This window comes from Acanthisitta chloris, unplaced genomic scaffold (assembly GCF_000695815.1).
Source record: "Acanthisitta chloris isolate BGI_N310 unplaced genomic scaffold, ASM69581v1 scaffold39979, whole genome shotgun sequence".
Classification (NCBI taxonomy): Eukaryota; Metazoa; Chordata; class Aves; order Passeriformes; family Acanthisittidae; genus Acanthisitta; species Acanthisitta chloris.
The window spans coordinates 37,717-58,184 of NW_008692696.1; the positions used below are offsets into that span (position 1 = coordinate 37,717).

Genomic DNA, 20,468 nt, shown 5'->3' on the forward strand with positions numbered 1-20,468 from the left:
AATTTCAGTTTTTAACATAGCTGGTGAGGTACTGTGAAATCTGCTTTGCATTTATATAAGAAGCTGCATTTTGATCATCTGATGAGCTATTTTGGTCTACTTTCATCCATTATTGTGCAATTAATCTGCATCATGGCTTTTCTTAAGGCTGACTACCTTTTAATCTAAATTTGAAACAAAAGAAGTTTGGGGTTTTTTCAGCAAACAAATTTCTCAGAATTTGTAACCAAAGTAGAAGTATGATCTGAAGGAAAAAGAAAATTAAATGTAAGTATTGTTTTAAGTGTGTAAGTTTGACTAAATATTCAGAACTGTCCTTCAAATAAAATTGATGTTCAGAGCCCAAGAAGGCCTATAAAACTGTTTCAGCTCAGACACTGAGACACAAAGAGAATGAAGCATAAACACAAACGAGAGCAGCAAATCAGTACCCTACTATATTTACTTCCTGTACTTAATCATGGATGAATTCACCAGTGTTTACTAATTCATTAATCAGAGAATGCCACTGGAAACATTTTGCAATTCAGAGGTTTAAAAAAACAACTGCTAACATGAGAAAATTATTGTAGATTTGTATCTATGTCCACACCTATCAGCAAGTCTCTGGTACAAAAATATATAAAATACATTGTAATGGTAATTCAGCATTCCAAACAGATTAAAAGAATGAAAATTCCTAATGAACCATTGGAGCTTTTAGATCTGCTTTTAATTGGCAAAAGAGTACTACAGGGCTTAATGTTAGGACCTATAGCAAATGACAGTGACAATAAGACATGGTTCACAGTGTAGCCTTTTGTGGTGGAAAGCTTGTTTAATAATTAGGATGAGGATAAAGAGGAAATGGGTAGAGATTGTACTGGTGGTAGGCGTTGAAGTGTGATGGTACTGCATGTTCTTTTGAGCAGATATCTGCTGTAGCACGTTTAATTGGTTGCCATGGTTTCTCTTCCTGCAAATTCTATTGTTGTGATAGTGAGAATGAATCGAAATAAGGTTCTGCAGCATGATTTAAAAAGAAGGTAATAATGTGAGCCATGATTATGAGTCATGTTTTCTCTGTGTTTGGGGGTTAGGGCACATTGAAGATCATGTAGCACCAGGAAAGAATTCTTGACGTGAAATAAATGTCAAACACTAGTAATCTTATTTCAGTCAACCAACTACATGTATTGTGCAAGAAATTCATACACATATTTTGTCTCCCTAAATTACGAAATTGCATTAAGAAATTAGCCACTGGCATTTTAAAAGGAGACATAATTAGTGGGCTATTAGAGCATAATGCTGCAAATGAACCTTTTTAATTTCAGAGGACAACGTGCTGGTAGCTGGATGCTGTTTATTTTCAGTGGGCTCTTCTGGGACTCATGCACTGTGCTGTTCCAGAACACGCCTTGATTGCCATGGGATTACTTATGCATGTAGAATTCGACATCTGCGAAAGGCTTCTTGAATTCAGAGGTTAAAACTCTGCATCTGCATTCTGTTGAAAAGTCTCATTGTACAGACTGGGACATAAGAGTGCAACTGGGAAAAGAAGAATTGTTTGAAATTACTTTCTACATGATAATAGCTGAAATATGGTTTTTTTAATTACAACTGTATTGAGATTTGGTCATAGTTTCTCCTGAATCCACAGCTGATCTGTAAGTAGTCAGAAGGAGCCCAGCAAAACAGTAGCTAACTGCATCCTTTCACTCACCATGGTAACAGTATTCTGACATCATGCTAGTTGGTAGGAAAAAATGATAAGGACCATTTTAAAGACTAAACTTTGCATATCTTTGTGTATTTTTTTTGCCTGATTTGCAAATGCAGTGATTGGCAGTAGCAAGGGCTGAATTCAGTTTCTAGAAACCTTTCTAAAATATTCACACAATATTTCTTGGTTGCTAGCTGAAAAACTCAGGGGGAAATGTACTGATAAGTTTTGGAGCTTGCTTTTCTGCTCTGAAGTAAAACAACTGGCCCTTTATTTAAATGATCTTCCATGTAAAAAGTGTCTTTCCCAATAGAAAATTTTGCACTAAACAATATACTCTGTGACTGTCAATACTATGGAAGATTCAGCTACCAGTAACCAGCAGAGGTGTCCAGCACATCATCTGCCTTGTGTAAGTGCACTGGGCACTACCGGGTTCGCTTAAGTAGTTAGAATAATAATAGATGACTACTAACCTTAGTGAGTAACTAACTGACCACCTAGGTACTTCCACGGGCTAGAATGCTTTTTTCCGTATGGTTCATGTCTTCTTGCTGTGTTCCTGTTCTCCTTCCCTCCTCTTCCCATCTGTTGTTGTTGACAGCTCTGTTTTCTTTTGGCTAGAGTGTCTAATTTATCTTTGGCAATTCAGTTTGCTGCAGTCTTTCTCCTGCTTGTGGAAGTTCAGCACTTCTCAGAGGAATATTTTCTGCTTTGTTGGTGTCATGAACTTTATTTGGTAGAATTTGTTCAAGAGCTGTCTGTGCTTGGTGCATGTTCATTTTATGTGGTGTCCTTCACCCTGACCATAGCTCCTGCTGCACCACAAAGATCTCTTGTAATCTGGTGCACAGTAGAGGCATTGGGCTTGTGGTGACGTACTGTGGTATAGTTCAGAAGATCTGGGCTCACTTCTTGGCTTCACTTAGGACTTGCTTGAGGCCATTAAATTTCCCATGTCTCATATCTCTGTTAGAGAGCATATTTTCTCTCCCCTATTGTCTCACATGCCTGTTCAGTCCTAAAGTTCAGAATCTCTTAAAAATGGCCCAGACAGGATGGAAGTTGTGCCCCATCTCTCAGACTACCCCCAGTCACACCTCCTGAGCAGGAATCTGTGTTGTACTGTGCTATTTTTATGTCTGCCTGCTTGAAGCTTCTAGGCAGCATTGGAGTTGAAATAGTAAAAAGTCGAATTGTAATGCAATCAGTTGATGATTATACCATGTATACAAGTACATAGCATACATTGCACTCTCTCCCCTGTCAAGAGCATACATATCTGTTCTGTGTTCTGCAGGTTCTACCGGAATGCCTTTTTTCTCTACTGCTTTTAGAAAACACTAGTTAGAAATGTGTCTTCAATTTAGTCCTTTTGAGTGGCCTTTTCTTCTGTATGTTTTTGGAATACATATTTAGAAATGTTTGTATTTGGAGAAACACCTTTATTCCTGTGCTTCATCAATGTGCAAAAAAGTCCGTCAGCTGTAGATACTATGGATACTTTATAAACATATTTTCAAGATAACACACAATAGCCTCATACAGTTGTTTAATCTCATAATTGTTTTCATCAAAACACTAATGAATTATTCAAACGCTAAAACAACTGACAGCAATAAATGTTATCTGGCCCAGTTTTCCTCTTCCATCTCTCTTCTTTATATTTGGTGTAGCTCAGCTGAGTTAAGTATGGTTCCTCCTGATTTGATAGGGGCTAGGAAAAGAATCTGCTAATTTTATTTCTTTTATATCCTGAAATGAGTAAATGAACTCTAACAGTTTCAGTAATAAGTTGACATCTGCCCGACCTATTGCTGCACTTGCATGAAGGAAGAAATTGTGTTCTAGAAAAACAGAATATAATAGGCAAAAAGTTACCAATCTTCACTGATGAACTGTTAGTAGCCCCAAAAATTCTAACAGCACGTGTTGTATATGCAGGAACCATTTCATTTCACATTATTGTGCTTGCTTATTGTTAAGGAATGCAGCTTTGAGGAAAAACCATTTTAGAGAGCAGGATAAGTGTAATGGTGAACCTCACCATTTGCAAAGTGATGAGTGAGTACTAGAAGATCAGAGGTAGAATACAATGAGAAAACAAGTGATTAGCAAATTCTGTAATAGCTTTAAGTAAGTTAAGTAAACTTGCATTGTAAGATTGGAATTAACAGTGGCTTAAGGCAAATCAGATTTGACAAATATCTCTCTGGAACAGAAACCTTACTGTAGTTATTTTTAAGCTAAGGGGATTTTTTTCTTTTTAATTATAAACTCTGAGACCTTGAACAGCAGCCTGTCATGTACATTAAAAAAAAAAAAACCAAAACCAAGAAAACAATACATGAACAACAGCAAAAAGAATGTTTCTCCACTCTGCTCTCCAAAACCCCGTTTTGCACTTGCAAAGCTATTTTACGATAAGGACATTTCTTTGGGTTTTCAATTGATGTCTTCCAATCGGGTTTCCATGATATACTAAATTAAAATATGCATATTGTTTTAGAAAGATAAATTAAGAGTAAGTTGCTTTAAGTGTGAGTCTTTAGTCTAAGTCTGTAGATGCAAAAAAAGGAATATGACAGTCACGAGTAGCTTTTAAACTAAAAGAGGGTTGATTTCGAGTAGATATAAAAAAAAATACATTTTTTTACAATGAGTGTGGTGATACACTGCAATATATTGCCCAGAGAGGTGATAGATGCCCTGTCCCTGGAAACATTCATTGGATGGGGTTCTGAGGTTCCTGGTCTAGTTGAACATTGCAGGGGAATTGGACTTGATGACCTTTAAAGGTCCCTTCCAACCCAAACCATTCTGTGAGTCTATGAACTTCATCCATTGTAGGAAAAGATGCTTTAAGTGAAACAAAAATGAACATGTTTGTGCATTATGCTATGGCAGTTCTCCAGAGTACACGATTGCAGTGGAATTTCCATTCCATTTCTGCTGTTGTTCTAAATATACCAGAAAACAATATCATACATGACGTAAAAAGAAAATGTTAGAGTAAAATTTCCATGCACATTTTGAAGTTTGCTGAGCAGACACTGGTGAGGGTTGATACCTTAATGTAGAAGACTTGAAACACAGTTCTGTTTTAAAGTAATATGAAAGCTCTTAGTAACAAAGTCACACTGTAAAATCAAGTCTCGAATAACATTTCTGAAAAGCTTTTGGTAAAGAAGCTTAACTATTTGCTGAATATGAAACTGTCAGAGTTACTAAAATTCCTGCTTGTAACATTTGCAGAAGGTGTTTATTCCAGACAAGTTGGCATAGGTTTCCAAATGTTGCTTTCATTTAAAGAGAAGGCACCAGGCTTTTAATACGTTCCCCTGTATATATAGAATTCAAATGCCTTAACCACTAACCACTGTGAGTCTTTCTCCAGGAAGCACAGAACTTTCATCAGGTTGAAAAGGCAGTGAAACATTGCCCAAAACACTGGTATTGATTCTGATTCAATCATCCAAACAATCCCTGTGACTTATATCAAGTTTAAATAGAATAGAGTATGCAAGCACAGTACTAAGAAGAGTTAATGCATCTGTTTGAACTAAACAAATTATTTTCAAATGATCTATCACTGATCAAGAACAGTAACAGTGGTCTTAAGTATGGAGTGATCTTACTGCATGTTAATAGCAAACGTGGTCCTTGATCACCTGACATTTGATCAGAGTTTGAGATGGTGAAAATCAGCTCTTAAGAGTAAAATAAGACATTGAGACCAAAGGAGACTTTTGTTATTATTTTGTTAGATTTATTTGTGAAACACTCCGTTACAGGTACCAAGGGCTGGTAACACTTTGTCTTCATTGTTTTCAGCAGCTGTTGCCTACTGCTGATACCCTAGAGCAGTTGTCTCTCTCACTTGCTTTGTCCCTGACAATGCTTATCCACACGGAAGTGCCATTGCTCTGGGCCTCACTGCCTGCTGTTTGCAGCACACGATTTGCACAGTATTATTCTCCTTCTTGGACAAGGAAGTCTGGGCAGTAATGCAGGTAAACAGTCTTCAGTCTGAACTGAGAGAGACTGCTGGGAAGCTGTTGTCAATGATACAGCACAAACTCTGAATTTTTTTATTTGATCCTGATTAACAGAGTGAGTTGAAGATTGTGTCTGCATTGGCATGGGATAGACATGCTGCAGTTCCAGCACTGGGATTTGTTTTCTGTTCTGAAGGATGCCATACTTTTTACATGCTGTACTAAACTATCATGCATTCAGCACGTGCATGGGTCTTACCAGGTTTTAGGGATAACTTTATTCTCAATGTTCATCAGTCAACAGGGAGCCAAGCAGCCAATGCTGCCCTTCCAAATGGCTTGGGAAAATTATCCATTGTGACTGTACTCTGCCACCCTTCCCAGATATATCAGACAGGAGTCTTTGTCCCCATTTGTATAAAATGCACCTTTACTTTCAATCCCTAATAGATTTGATTTCATTTATACATACTGTGTTCTTGTAAAATACTGCTAAGGTTTTGCAAACTGTGTTATTTGTCAGGCAGGTACTCTGGGAAGTTGGCAAGTTCCACAATTCCTTGGCCATCCTCAGAAATGTTGTTGCCAATAAATATTTTTTTAAAGAAATTAAAAAAGAATTTGGAGACCTTCAGGGATAACAGTGTAGACAAAGTTTTGGCTGCATACAAGGCTTGTGTTTCTTTGACAAGGAAATGGGCCAAAGGAGGATCTGTGGAATAATTTGTTTTCACTCCCAAGAAAACAGCATGATTAGGAGACATTCCTGATCGCAAGATTGCTTATATTCCTGTGGTTTTTTTATAGAGTATCAAGACTCTAGTCTTAAGTGTTCGTTGAGAGTTTTCAGAAGTTAGAACTGAAATTCTGGCACCTAATTTTAAGTAAGACTTCTCCCTTCTGGGCGCACAGCACACTAAGGCACTTTTTCTCCAAGAGAGGATTAAGTCCAAGTGACCTTTAGGCACATGGACAGAACTTCAGATTTCCCAGTTCCATGTATGAAGTTGCTTGAAACTAATGAGGACATGAGTAATCCTGAGGGGCATTAGCTTCGTGGTCTGGTTACAGCTACACATTTTAAATAATGCCTTTCTCTAGAAACTCTTGTCTTCATAAAATAGCCTGTGAAAGGGGTGAATAGCTACTGCACAATTCTGCATGTGGACTGTAAAATCCATCTTCTGAGATAGTAAGAAAGTACATATAGACTCTGCTTCTTCACTTCATCCTTTTGTTTCTGCAGTGATAAGATACCTAATTCAGCTCCTCAGTCCTTTATTACTAGCCACATTTGCTCAACCGTTTCATACATTTTTCCCACGTTGTTATCCACTCTGCCCCACTGGCAACCAAAGGAGCTAGACAAAGTGATTGCTTTTCAGACAACTTGGAATAAAAAAAAAGCCTTTTATCTGTAGTCCTGCTGCCTACAAACAAGTGCACAGTGGACACAGTGAAGCTGTTTGACATGTCAGAGGGCTATTTCTTTTTCTCAGAAAAACATCTAATGTTCCCCTGTTTAAACCAAAAGAGAACATACTTTATCTGTGTCGTGCCTTCTACTTCTTAAACAAAAACCAGCTGGTACTGGTGCTTACTTTCAGGAACAGACCATCAGGAAGTTGAAATATCAAATCTTGGCTCTACTTAGTTGCCACGGTGATGTATAATTAACTAGGCTGCAGGAATGTTATAGAAAGTAAACATAAGGAAATAGACTTGCTAATGGAAAAATTTAAACCATAGTTTTAAGTCAGACTGAAGGGACTGAAGATTAAATTTTAATGAATAATTTTCAATTGGATGTGTATGTTTGGTTTTATATTGTAATTTGATCAAAATAGTGTCATTGTGTGGGTCAGAAAGAAATTTAAATGAGCTCCAAAGAAATAAAAGAGGATTCTAAGACATGATATTGATGGTACAGTCTTTGTAAGAGATTGGTGTTTCATTGATTTGTGGGGATTTGCAGGTTTTATCTCTATGTTACTAATAGGATTCTATTTGAAAAACAGTACATTTCTCCACAGTGTATACCATAAGAAAAGAATAGAATAGTTTTATTTGGAACCAATGGGAAATTAGATATAGGCAAACCATTCATCTCTTGGACATCCTGTTCCTTATAGTATCTCTCAAAGATGCACTATGTGCAGCAGTCTGAACACCATAGGGGCTGCTCAGTAAAACATACCTGGGGTAGAAGGTTACACCTTCTGACCTCGATGGAAAGAGGACTAATCTTTTAAGAACCATTTTTTCCCTGTATTTGGTCATCGTGTTCTTCAGAACTTGGGTTTAGACTTTGAAAGATGTTTCTAAAATCAAGACACCATGTGTAATAGGCCTTGAGACATTTTTCTGTGCCTCTTGATAAGACTAGTGTAATGCTTTCTCTTCTAGAAAACTAAGTGCAGCTGGTTAAAACTCTGCTCTCAGTACTGTCAGAGCAGATGTTACTGATTAGAGCAGCAGTTCACCTGCATCTCTTAATAAAAAAAATTCTAACACATATTGTCATTTAAAACCTATTATTCTTCACCTTCAAACTGATTTGGTTCTCCTGATGAAGTATAACATCAAGATGCTCCATGTGCATTATTCCCACTGACTTGAGCAGATGACAGTAAAGGTTGCTCACTTTGGCACTGCAAAGTGCTGAGCACTCTTGGCTCATGTTGACTTCTGTGACAGTCAAGGGCATACAAGGAGGATATCTCATGGTCGAAGCTTGTTTGCCACATACTGTGTTGAGTATAAAGATGCCCTGAAGTGTGAGCCTGAATACATTTCTACCCCTTCTGCTGTAATGGAGGACATTATCTTTCTACTTTCTGAATGACCTATATTCACTCAGAATTGCATCTTGTGGTGGAATTAGCATTGGGTAAAGAAGGATTTCTTTCTGACATTTTGTGATCACTTGCATTTTGGTTTGATTCAATGAACTTTTCGTTTGTGTGGCAATAAAAATATCCATGGAAGTGCCAATTCATTTGCAGTAAAATCCCCATGTATTTCCTACATGTCATGTCCTCTTTCCTTACTGAACAGGAAGGAGATCCCTACAGGCCCCCTCATATTTGAGTGTTATGTAGAAACAAGAGTTTCTGAAGTTGCAGTCACTATCAGACTATTGATAAGGGGATGGAAAGGTTTGGCATTTTGATTTAGAACACAAAAAAATACAGATCACAGAACCATGTATTTTTGCCCATATTTGCAAGAAAATTGCAATCTTTCACCCAAGGCAAGGTCTAAAATTATGCTTTCCCCTGTTCAGCAAGGCTCTGGTGAAAAGAGGAGCCACTTCAGCAAAGTACCGTTAGCATCTCCTATGAAGCATTTGATTGTAAAGTAAAATCAATCCATTCTTTCAAATTTAGTTTTTAGTACTTATTTGTCCAATCTGACCTCATAAGGGGGCCAAGTACCCTTGCTGCTGTCTGACCAAGGAACAACACTGGAGTGAACTGTGAAAGCAGCTTCTTGCCTCCATCTGCTCTGCAGGAAATGCATTGGTTGTTGCCAAGTGCAAACACTGATGTGTTTTCACATGTTTAGATTGCTTTGAGGCAGAGAATTACTGCAGATTCTATGTACAGTTTTGGAAAATATACTACTGTTCAGGTAAAATTGGCATTATTATGTTTGCTAAGAGCCTGTATTGAAATCCTATCCTACCCTGACACAGACTGGCTAGCGTTGGATTCTGTCATGTTATATGTCCTGTGTATTCCAAAGATTTGCTTGAAGCTTGGGACTTAACAAGCATAACACAGAAGGACTTTTGTACAAAGCTTGAAGAGTTAGTCCTTGGCCTTTGGCCAGGAATAAAGAATGCTTGCCCTTGTGCCATTTTGTCCTGCGCTGCTCCAGTTCTGGCAGCAGTTCTTGCTTCAGTGTAATTGTTGGCACTGAAGCTGGGCTGAACCCCGAATGGCCTCTTCCTGCAAGCAAGCAGGGGCATAGAGGTCCAAAACAGCATCAAAACTCCATATTGATCAGCTGTAATAGAGGAGTCTGTTATGAGAACTCTTCATATCAGAGCCAAGCAAATTGACTGTGGTGATGCAGTAGTAAAGTACTAAAAAAAGCCATAAAGAGTGTGAAGTAATTTTCAGTTTTTCCATGGGATAATGGAGAGGCTAAAAGAATTAGAGAACAAACAGTTCCTTCTAGGACAGTCACTGTTTTGGCTATCTATCTGCAGTTGTTGATTTCTCCTTCCTATCTGTACTAAATAGTAGTTCTCCAGCTTGGCTGGACCAGACAGTTACAGCTTTAAGTGATGAAGTGTTTCTAATTGTTTGCAAAGGCTTGCTTACTCTTATTTATTCTGCTTACTGTTCTTTTAAAAAAACCCAACTTTCCCATTTCATTGAGGCAGATTTGGAAGTCAAACCAGAAACTTCAGACTCTACTACGATGGAAAGCACTTTGTTGGGGAGAAACGTTTTGAGTCCATCCATGACCTGGTGACAGATGGATTGATTACTCTTTATATTGAAACGAAGGCAGCTGAATACATTTCCAAGATGACAATAAATCCAATTTATGAACACATAGGATATACAACTTTAAGCAGAGAGCCAACACACAAAAAGCATATGCCAACCCTGAGAGATGAACATGATGGCGAAGAGTCTACAGGAGAGGATGAGGTAGCAGAAAAGAGGGTAAGCAATTGTTAACCCACACTCCTTTTTCTGTTAGACTTTTAATTTTGTATGTTTAACCCTCCCCCTCTACTATAAAGTACTAAATATATCTGTAGATATTTAGTCTATGTATTTATTTCCAGTGTTACATTAATAGTAATATTTAAACTGGTTGTAGAGTTTGGTAATGGTAATTTTTGCATATTTTGAATTTCCACAGTTTGGAGGTTAGTTATTTGTTGTTATGAGATTCCTTTCTTCAGGTATTTTTACAGTTACAGATGTTACCAATAAGCCACTCCTTTATTTCAAATGGGCAAAGACTATTTAATCTTTAAATTGTTTACAGTGTATAAGACAACTGCATTTTGATCAAATTCTTTTTCTTAATATATTCAACATTCCCCAAACAAATACATTCCATAATCTGCATACAATGACAGTAAAGTTGTCCACATTATAAATAAGACTGTTCATTAAGTTGATAAAATGTTAAAACATTTCACTTGGCTAAGTTCAGCCTGTCAGGAGCTGAGAGAGCTATTTTTGGCCTCAGCCCGTCTTACGAAGAAGGATTGCTCCCTTCAGAGAGTTGCAGGATCAGCTGAGCAGTAATTGCGTCCTGGATTATAAAAGAAAAACGAACCAGAAAGACTTCTTACAACCAGTGAACATAGAAATATTAAAGGAGGCTGGGAATGTACTGTGCAGACAAAGCAGCTGCCTGAAATTTCATTTGTGTTTCAGAGACTAAACTTAAAAAGAAAACACAATGTAAATTCCATTGTGTTAAGTGAAATACTTTATTTATTGAAAATCTGACATATGAAAGTATTTTTAAAGTTCTTTTTACATGTGTGGGTGTTGATGTATGTAAAATAGTCTGGTATGTTCCTCTGTTTCACAAACTTCAGAATGATGTTAGGAGTGTCTATTATGCTTATAGTGCTTAGAAGAAATGCTAACCTTACCTGGAATCTTTTATTTGTCTTTCAAATCAGAAAAACATCTGTGATTTTAGTTTTTCTTGCGGTCTGACTGACAATTTCCAACATACATGACTATTACAGTGAAACTAAGCTCCGTACAGAGTCCACAGAGAGAGGAGGCTCATAGCTCTTGTCCTTCAAATCCTTCAGCAGAGTCTGTCATTCTGCACTGAATTTGCTGAGAGATGAAGCACCCAACTTAGCTTAAAGTATGAATCTTCACTGGGATCTTATCATTTTGACAAAAGAAATACTGGTGGGGATATTGAAGCTAGCTGACCATGTTAAATATCCAATTTCTTGCCTGTTAGGTAGCAGCAGTAGAGGGATGAGTTATCGCTTGCAGTTCTTGACAGCCTCTGACTTGCAGAGTGCTGTTTCAAAAGGATTTTTTTGCATATTATCATAGAGAGTTTATTATAATGCAAAGCCTGGGTGAAAATCTGCTGTAAGACTTCTGGAAGTTGCTGCTTTGGGTTTCTTTGGTAAAATTAACTCCTTCTGTATTTAGAAACTTTCACGGTGATAACAGAACTATGTTCTGTTACAACATACTTTAGGTTGCTGAAAAAGTGTTCATAGTAAAGGGATTTCTATGATTAATGTTGAAGAATGCTGGTTTTTCCATAGATTACATGGTGTTATGTCATTTTCATTAAATACCTCAGGGGCTATTGAATATTTCTCAAAGACTGAATTTTTAGGTGAAAAACCTTCAGACAGGTTAGGGATGTAATCACAACATCCCATCCTCTTTGGAAGTTAAAAGCAACTAATGGGGCTTCATCCACAGTGTGGTTGAACAGCAGTGGTCTTTTGTTGCCTGAATCTTTGGAGCCCTTTCTCTTTATTTGTCTTGGGACCATGTTGATGGCACATAGACGTCACTGTATAGTGGCATGTGGAGTCTTCAATTTACTTTTTGAGTCATTATCCAGGTGGGATTGCTACCCGTGGCTGCATGGGGAAGGCACAGTATGATCCTTCTCACTGTGGAGTGGCGCAGGGGTGATATCTTTGCTGTCTTTGCACCTCTAATGGTTTGGTGGGAAGATGACACATTGTCCTGCATATCACTTCACCCAGCAAATCTTCAAGGAGAGTAAGGCATTCAACCCCATGACCAACACCTGATCCCAGTAGCAACCTCAGCATTTGGAACAAGCCCCTGTGTCCAGCTAAGGCTTGCCAAATCCTTTCTTCATCCTCTCTTAAGTCACAGGATGTGGAGACCATGGGAAGGGGGAGAGATGTGGTGGTGGCCCTGCTGAGTGTCTCATTGGGGATAATGGCTATGTGCAGTGTAGGAGTGGTGAGGAGAAGAGACCTGGAAGCACTTTCCTAAGTGTCTCCCATCACTGGATTGGGTATTCAGCTGCTTGCACACCCACTGCAGTGTCCCATTGACAGCCTGGGAGAACCGTTTCAGGTTCAGTGAGGTGAACATAACTGGCTGGCTAGAGGACTGTACAGGCAGATGAGTCACATCTGGTCGTTAATTTTATTTGGAAAAATAAATAAATAATGGCATATATCCTTGTCTGACACATAATTTGTATTTAAAGCATGGGTACTAGATGAAAGTAAATACTTCTCTGGCTTTCTTAAAAGCCTACCTACTAAGAAAAGTTTACATGGCAGCAGCAAGGAGCACAGGAAAGGTTACATTGGCACTTAAACAGAAGACTCTCTCTGCTAGGTTTAAGCTTTCTTTGGTAAAATAATAATAATGAAATAAGAAAAATATACATATCATCTACCAAATTACTCGGGGTAATTTTACACTTTGTGCAAGCTCCTGCTTCTTATTGATACTTATTTGAAAACTTCAATTAATAACAACTATGTAGTACTTACCTTACTATGAATCCTTTAATCATGAGATAACAAAGCTTTCTTATAGGACATTTATAAATAGGTCAAATAGTTCTGGTCAGAGGGATGGCAGAGTGACTCCTCTTGTCCAGTATAAAGAGAATGTCACTGAACCGCAGTGAACACAAAGAAAATTGTTCAAAATCCAGCAAGAAAAAAACATTCTCTTATGATCCAAACAGCAAGATCTGTGTGATACATTAGTCCCATGGTGAGGATGAAAATTTCTGCAGGGTAGAGTGTTTGGCAATTAATGCATCTTTATCAGCATTATACTATGGTTCCACAGCTTCTCCCTACATGGTATGCTTCCTCTAAAGAGAGGACAAAGTCTGTATCTTTAACATTGATCAGCCTGAACCAAAATACATTCCCAGATTTGCAGACTCTGAGGCTGTTCAGATCCAGGTCTAAACTTTGTGTCTGTAACTGTTGCCCAATCCTGTGTGGGTGGTGTATGAAAGATAAGCTCTTCAGAAGAAGCAAAGGAGAGGCACAAAGACACAGAGTCAGGAACAGCTGATGGAACTGGAATTTCACTTTCTGCCGTGGAAACGGGGCAGCTAGAGAACATGCCCCAAGCTTGATAATGAAATATTAAAAAGCACTCACCTAGTCTTCAGTTTGGTGTGGGGCAGTAGCAGGGAACACCACATATTTGTGTTAGATGCCTCTCTGCATCTACTAGTAACACTCTATTTGTTCCCCACTCTTTTCAGCAATTAATTTATAGTAGAAGAATTCAGCATGTGTTGGATGACATTTGCCATATGCAATACATGAAAAAAGAACCTTAATAAAGAAGAAAGATGTAAAGAAAGTAAGAGATTAAAAGACCAAAATTATGCAATCATTAGATAAGGATTGTAGGACACAAATCGCAACGCTCCTGAGTCCTGCAAGAAACCAGACTATGGTGTGATTTAAGATGCCGTTTTTAATAGGAGAAGCATGAGAATATAATCCACTGCACAGCATGTGCTTCACTGATTAGCAGAAGGAATATGACTGCATCACATGTACAAGTATATTAAAAATTAAAATTCCTGGTTAATGATTTAATGCTTCTCATAACCTATGAAGGAATTAATAAATAGAGAGAACTAGAGGAGTGGAGATGCAAAAGTGTGTGTCATGCTTGAATGCCCCAAATAGATATTTTAGCTCCTGTGCTAAAAAGGTAATGCTGGTTCCCAAAACAGTCTGCAGATTGTTCGGAACTCAATTGTGGAGCCATTGTGGTCTGAGTGTTAAGAGAGGACTAAGATTCATTTGAAAGAGGGCTTCCCATGTGGATTCAGTCTGTATGGCCTAGTGTGGAAGTGGAAATAATACCCAGTATCATAAGATTTAGTATTCCTCCTGTGTCTTGAATATTGATGTATCTCTCAACATTCTCTACTCTCAAATTATGGCCTTAGAGCAGATGACTTGATTCAGTTAAATACCTCATAAAAATGGTAGCTCTCAGAGATTAATAAATATCTAGATATATATATCAAAGTCCTTCTTGAAAGCCCTGCAAAACACAGTTTTCTTTTCATTTTGACATGCTTTTGATTTCTTTAGATTAATGTAAGAAGTTGTATGAGTGATTGATTCAAGACTTAATATTTGTTATGAGAAAATGAAATCATTAGTTATGAGTTATCCTGTCTTTCAGAATGAAATGCTGAAGTTAATGTTAGGATAGCAATTTAATCATATTTATTCATATTTACTTTGGTGTTATGTGCTATTTCTTCAAGAAACTTCAGTGGCTGCAAATGAATCAAGGACCCATTCCAGACTGTACTGCGTTCAGTTCAGTTCCTATAGATGGAAAGAACTGAGAGAAGGTTTGTGGCAGCAGTTATCCAACAAAAGCACTCTTTATTTTGTTTGTTTTCAATGACCTTGGTGGTGATACCATTTTTTCCTCCATACTGATTTTTCTGCAGCCTTGTGCAAGGAGATCTGGAAATGTAAATCTGTATGATTTTAGTAGGAAACATGCTTTTACACCTGCTTCCAAAGATAATCCAGAGCACAAAGTTAGTTGCAATCTCTGTGTACATTTCTAATGGGTTCATAATAGACTCCACGTACAAAATCAAGGGTCATACGGGTTTGCAGAGGGATCAGTCTCACTTTCCAACCTTGAACTGACACTGATGTTTTCATTAATGGCAGTACAACTTTTCTTCTTTTGCTCTCTGTCAAATCTGCTAGTAAGATCTGCTTAAAACCTTCTTTCACCAAAGGCTTATTTTATCTTCAGTGAAAGGACATCAGGCACTGTAGTTGAGGAAGTTACAGTAGGCTGTCACAGAAGCATAGGCACTTTAGCGAGATCTGTGATGGAGGAAGACAACTTTTAACAACGCTAGTGCTCAGTAATGCCAATTCTGGAACTGATAGGAGCTAAAAAGAAGGCAAGGTCTTAATAATCAGGGGAGAAAGTGTGCTTTGAGAGTTGAAGCAAGCTTCTTGCTAGAAGTTGTTGGAAATATTTCCACTAACTTGAATTACCGTATGAGAAAAGATGGTTGTATAATGAAAACAACATCTAAACAAGCCATGGCTATAACAAGGGTAGTGATGAAGAAGCAATAATGATTTTCAAAGTGCAAGTAATAAATATTTACCTTGAAGGACATTTAAAGATGCAATAGACTGAGCGCTGAAGAATCCCGTGGGTTAATTCAAGGAGATTGTCAACTCTTTTCTCATAAATGTTCCCTTCCAGTCCCTGCGCGGGTGTCCATGACAATCACTCTGTAAGTTTAATGTAATTTATAAATAAAACATAACTCTGTGGAAGGCAAAAACTTCTATTTATTTCTTCTGGGTTTAGCCCATCTTTCAGCAGAGACTTCAAAGCACAGGCAATTTTGTCAATGCCAAGAATGTTCTTCGCATGATGAAAGACAAGCCTACCTTCTAGGTAGCTGCTCTAGCACATCAGCAACATTGTACTTGGAAGAGATTATCCCAGCCTCAGTCTTCCTCATCTTTCCTTTCTGTGTATTAGCATTTATGGCAGTGAGGAACTAGTGTCATCCTATATGGCACATACAGTTCAAGCTAAGACTTCAGATGATTACAATGCCTTTTTATAAGCATCTATGTTTTTAACATAAAGTTACTATGTTTATTAAGTCCCAAGGAAGGAGAGTTAATTGCAGAGGTTTCCCAGTGTGCAGACATCAACACAAAGAAAATTCATTTCTCCAAACTGCAGGGTAGTTTTTCTCTCATAATCACCAAGAGTAACCTAATGCCTTATTTATGTTCATTATGGCAGTATAATTGATACACTAAAAAAGATTATATAAACTGATCTTGTTTTAAGATTCAGAGCTTCCAAATGAAGCATACACTTTGAAAATTTAAACCCCTGGTCACAGAATATCTAGTTTAGTCTTATCAGTATCTTGTGCTTATAAAGAATAATTTAGCAAGCAAGGCTCATTTTTTTAGAGTCTCTAACTAGACCTGTAGCTCAGCTCCTGTGCTAAACACTGTCCCATAGCTCCCATGTTTTTCCCAGGCCAAATTCTTTCTTTTTCTTGGTGCCAGCTCTGGTTGGTGGTCAGCTGTGTTCTATTAGTTCCTGCAGGTTACAAATGGCACCCAGCTGATTCCAGTGAGCCTCACAGGACCTTGCTTGTCTGCCTTTCTGTGTGTGTCTGTGCTTCCAAAGCACATTAATTTAATGTTCACACAATAACGTGCAGGATTAATGTGAAGTAGAAGTCGAGGGTGTGTGTTGGTAGCCTGATTGCATGTTGCTGTTCTAGTACTACAAGGTTCAAAACAAATAGGGCTCCACAAACTTCGGACTGTGAGGAGTGCATTATTAGGTCAGATTGCATTTCAAATACAGACAACACCTCCCGTTGCTATGCTACTCCTGTAGAGGTGTCTCCTCCTTTCTGTAGGTAAGCACAGTTGAGGATCAGCATCCTGCTTTAGCTTTTTGTCACAGGTACAAGTCACTTGACTGCTTGTGTAGGTGACCTTTCAAGTTACTTTCTGCTTTTTCGGTGAAGTGTGGTGCTTTTAGGATCTGGCATGTGAGATGTGTACACAAAGATACAGTCTTCATAAAGTTTAGTGTCTAATTATACTGAGACAGGCAGGTGCCATGTGAAATGGGGGGCTGGCCTTTCAGACTCACAACAGACCCTCAGCAAAATTGTGGGGGGCAATTACCCTCAGCATAGGCCCTGGTGCCTGATTGAGCCTTTGTAAGATGAATGGTATACATAGCTGTTAAAAAGGCTGTAAAGCAGTACAGTTGCTGTGCAATTAATTCTGAATACTGCTTGTGTGGTTAACGATAAAGTGAAACCATTAGCATTGAGTAAACTATTCCTCTTTTCCTGTGTTTCTCTGTGTTGTGAGGTAAATCAATCTGAAGTCCTCACCACGGTTCTTTCCAGGTTTTCTAATGCTTGGCAGTTTGGGTCTTCAGAAAGTACCATATAGCCCTAGCCTGTCTTACATGTAGTGGCAGAAGTTTCCTTCGTTTTTAAGTGGGATAGGCTAGTGCAAGAAGACTCACAGGGAGGGAGAGAGGAAGGAATCTCCTTTTGCTCTTGAAGAGCCAAAGAGGATAGCTTTCTTTGTACGCTCTTCAGGGTGAAAAAGTTTTCCCATCCTGGTGGACCTTAGTAGATGAGATGTAGAAATACAGAGGTCCCGCTCAACTCCCAGTGAGCAGTGGAGAGCTGTCGTGGCTTCATTCCTTGTATCCTGTAGAGTCTGCTGTTTACCTTCCCCATGGACCTTACACTTGAGCTTTCCAAAAACACTGCCTAGGTGTACATTGGGGAAGCCTGAGACCCATATATAAAGAAATTAGAATATTTTTTCCCCTACCCATGTGATTACCCTTGACTTTTTATGCTTTCTCAGAACTGAATAATCCATGCAGTGGCCACAGAAGGGAGAAGGTGGGTCTCTTTCAGAGCAGCCTCTAAAGCAGGTGTGTGGTTGCCATTTCTTGCTTAGGCAAAGGGCTTTCTGGATGGTGAGGGACTGCAGTGGGTTGCTAGCTGGCAGCTCCCTCGTTTGTTGTTCTCATTCCTTAGCTGTGAGGTTTGGGTCTTGTTTTTTTTTTAACTCCTCCTCCTCCCATCTGGCATCTCCTAATTATTTTCTATTACTAATCACTTCTACAGGAAACAGACTGGCCTGTTGAATTAAGAGCCCTATAAAAGGATAATTTTGTTATTTACAAGTTTCTTACCTCACTTAGGCTTTATAACGTGACACTGTATAGCTGGTGATAATCACCTTGGGCTATGAATGTGTCCAATCTCATAAACTGGGCAGGGTCAGGTCTGGTCACTTGTAGAGCACGAGAGGCCCAAGGAAAAGCTGGGACTGGGGGAAGTGCAGTTGTAGCACCTTTGGCTGTGAACTAATATCTGACATGTTTTGTGTTTTATGCCTTCTGCATAAAACTGTGCTAAGTCTGACTCTCAGGGATCTTCTCCACTTATCTCTCCCTCTGTTTAGATAAACTCCTTTCTCTCCTTACTGTTTGCTCTGTGTAGGTGTCTCTAGATGAGAGCAGGGGAAGCATTTTACATCGGTTACTGTTTGCATGCTCACAAATACATGTCATTTGGCTTCTGTGCAAAGAGGGAAAGGATATGGAGCTGTGGTGGTCTGACTGTCACCCCCCATCCAGTTAGAGAATCCCCTGACAGGCAGGCGCATCTGCTCCACTAACAATTGCCCATTCATAAGTGGTTACCAAGTCCTTAAGGCCCATGAAGAGTGAAATGCTTATTTTAGAAGTGCTAGCAGAAAGAGAAGTAGTTAGGAGTGCCTAAGTGAAGTATTAGACTGTGAAAGAAAAAAAGAACCCCATTTATCCTGTGGTTATTGCCACAGAAGCTGATCTGTTCTAGCCCTTGTTTCTCGCCTTTTAATCTTTCACAAGAAAAAAGATATTTTCAGCTGAAACTTCTCATGCTTAATTTTAGTCTCTAGCTGAATGTTTTCTGACTTTGAACAAAGTAAGGAGAGCAGTTTTGTTACTAAGCTCAATAAACTACTTGCTCCTATTATTTCAAACCTGTCACACTTGTCATCAGCGAAGACAGCAACTCTTGACAGTTTTGCAAAGTCTTCCTTTGATCATTAACTTTTAGAACATTAAACTTTTCCATATTTAACCTTTTTTCTGCATGGCATCAGCAGGCAGAAACAGTGTTGCTTCTGGCATTTGCTGTTCTTTCAGTCCTCAAGTTTAAGCAAGGCAGGAGTCACCATGCTGAAAAATCTGGTTCTCAGTTGATGAACAGTTGTTGCTCTAATCCTCATCATTTTAGTATTGATATTCCTCAGCTTCCAGGACAACTCCAGGATGATGTGTTTATAATAGTGAAGTTCATATTATAATGCACTTTGATTATATTGCATCTTAGTGGGGATTATTATTGCATTTTCTTAGAGCTGAAGCAGTTTGAAATAGGTTGCCCAAGGAACATTAGAGCTAGTATCACAGAGTATAATGTCCTCTCTTAAGCCTTAGCCATACGTGTATGTGATTTAATAAATTTTTTCATGTTTTCCAATTTGTGCATTAGATTAGTAGCGCTTAGAGGGAAGCAGCTTTTACCCTTCCTGGGTGAGGATTGGAGGAAATCTGTGAAAGTATGAAAGGCTCTGTTCCAAATTTCCATTTTGCATGCAGTGATGAAATATTTTAAAAGATCTGTGCTTTATATCATATGTCAAATAGTTTATTGGAAGAAGATTTCTGATGATTGTACATTGCTAGAAAAGTCTTGAAGCTATTTCCCAAAGTTTATTATAATAGCAAATTACATTTGCATTCAGGCATTTCTGTGAATTGGCTGATGATTAGAGTAGTGATGTGTTTAATACAAATGCACAAAAATTGCAAAAAGTATTCTGTGTTGTTAATGTTTCACAGATTTCAAGTGCTTAGTCTCTTTTAAGTGACAGCTTTTCATTCACTTCAGCCTCCAAATCCTTGCTAGCACTTGTCACAGCACTGCAGCCTAGTGCCTGGGAGCTGCCAGTCACCTCTGCCACACTGAGAGCTTACTGGATAATTATTTACTTTTATGGGCCTTATGGGTTAATTCCCTTGGCCTATTTTTATTGTTGAAAATTCAAACAACCGCAGTGTTAGAAATCTTATATGCAGTGTCACTTAAAGTGCTAGTTGATGGTGGCAGAACAAACAAAAGATTGCCCTGGAAGATGA

At 38.5% G+C, this 20,468-nt stretch overlaps 1 protein-coding gene across 1 annotated transcript in view; it reads left to right on the plus strand.

Moving 5' to 3' along the window:
• Nucleotides 1-10,388, plus strand: part of LOC103809878 (N-chimaerin-like) — a gene marked incomplete at both ends in the record, with an annotated part of 25,646 nt that extends 15,258 nt beyond the window's left edge. Inside the window, one exon of the mRNA XM_009082750.1 lies at nt 10,100-10,388. Within this exon, the coding sequence (XP_009080998.1) occupies nt 10,100-10,388 (289 nt within the window). The remainder of the gene's footprint in view (nt 1-10,099) is intronic.
• Between the last annotated feature and the right edge of the window lie 10,080 nt (nt 10,389-20,468).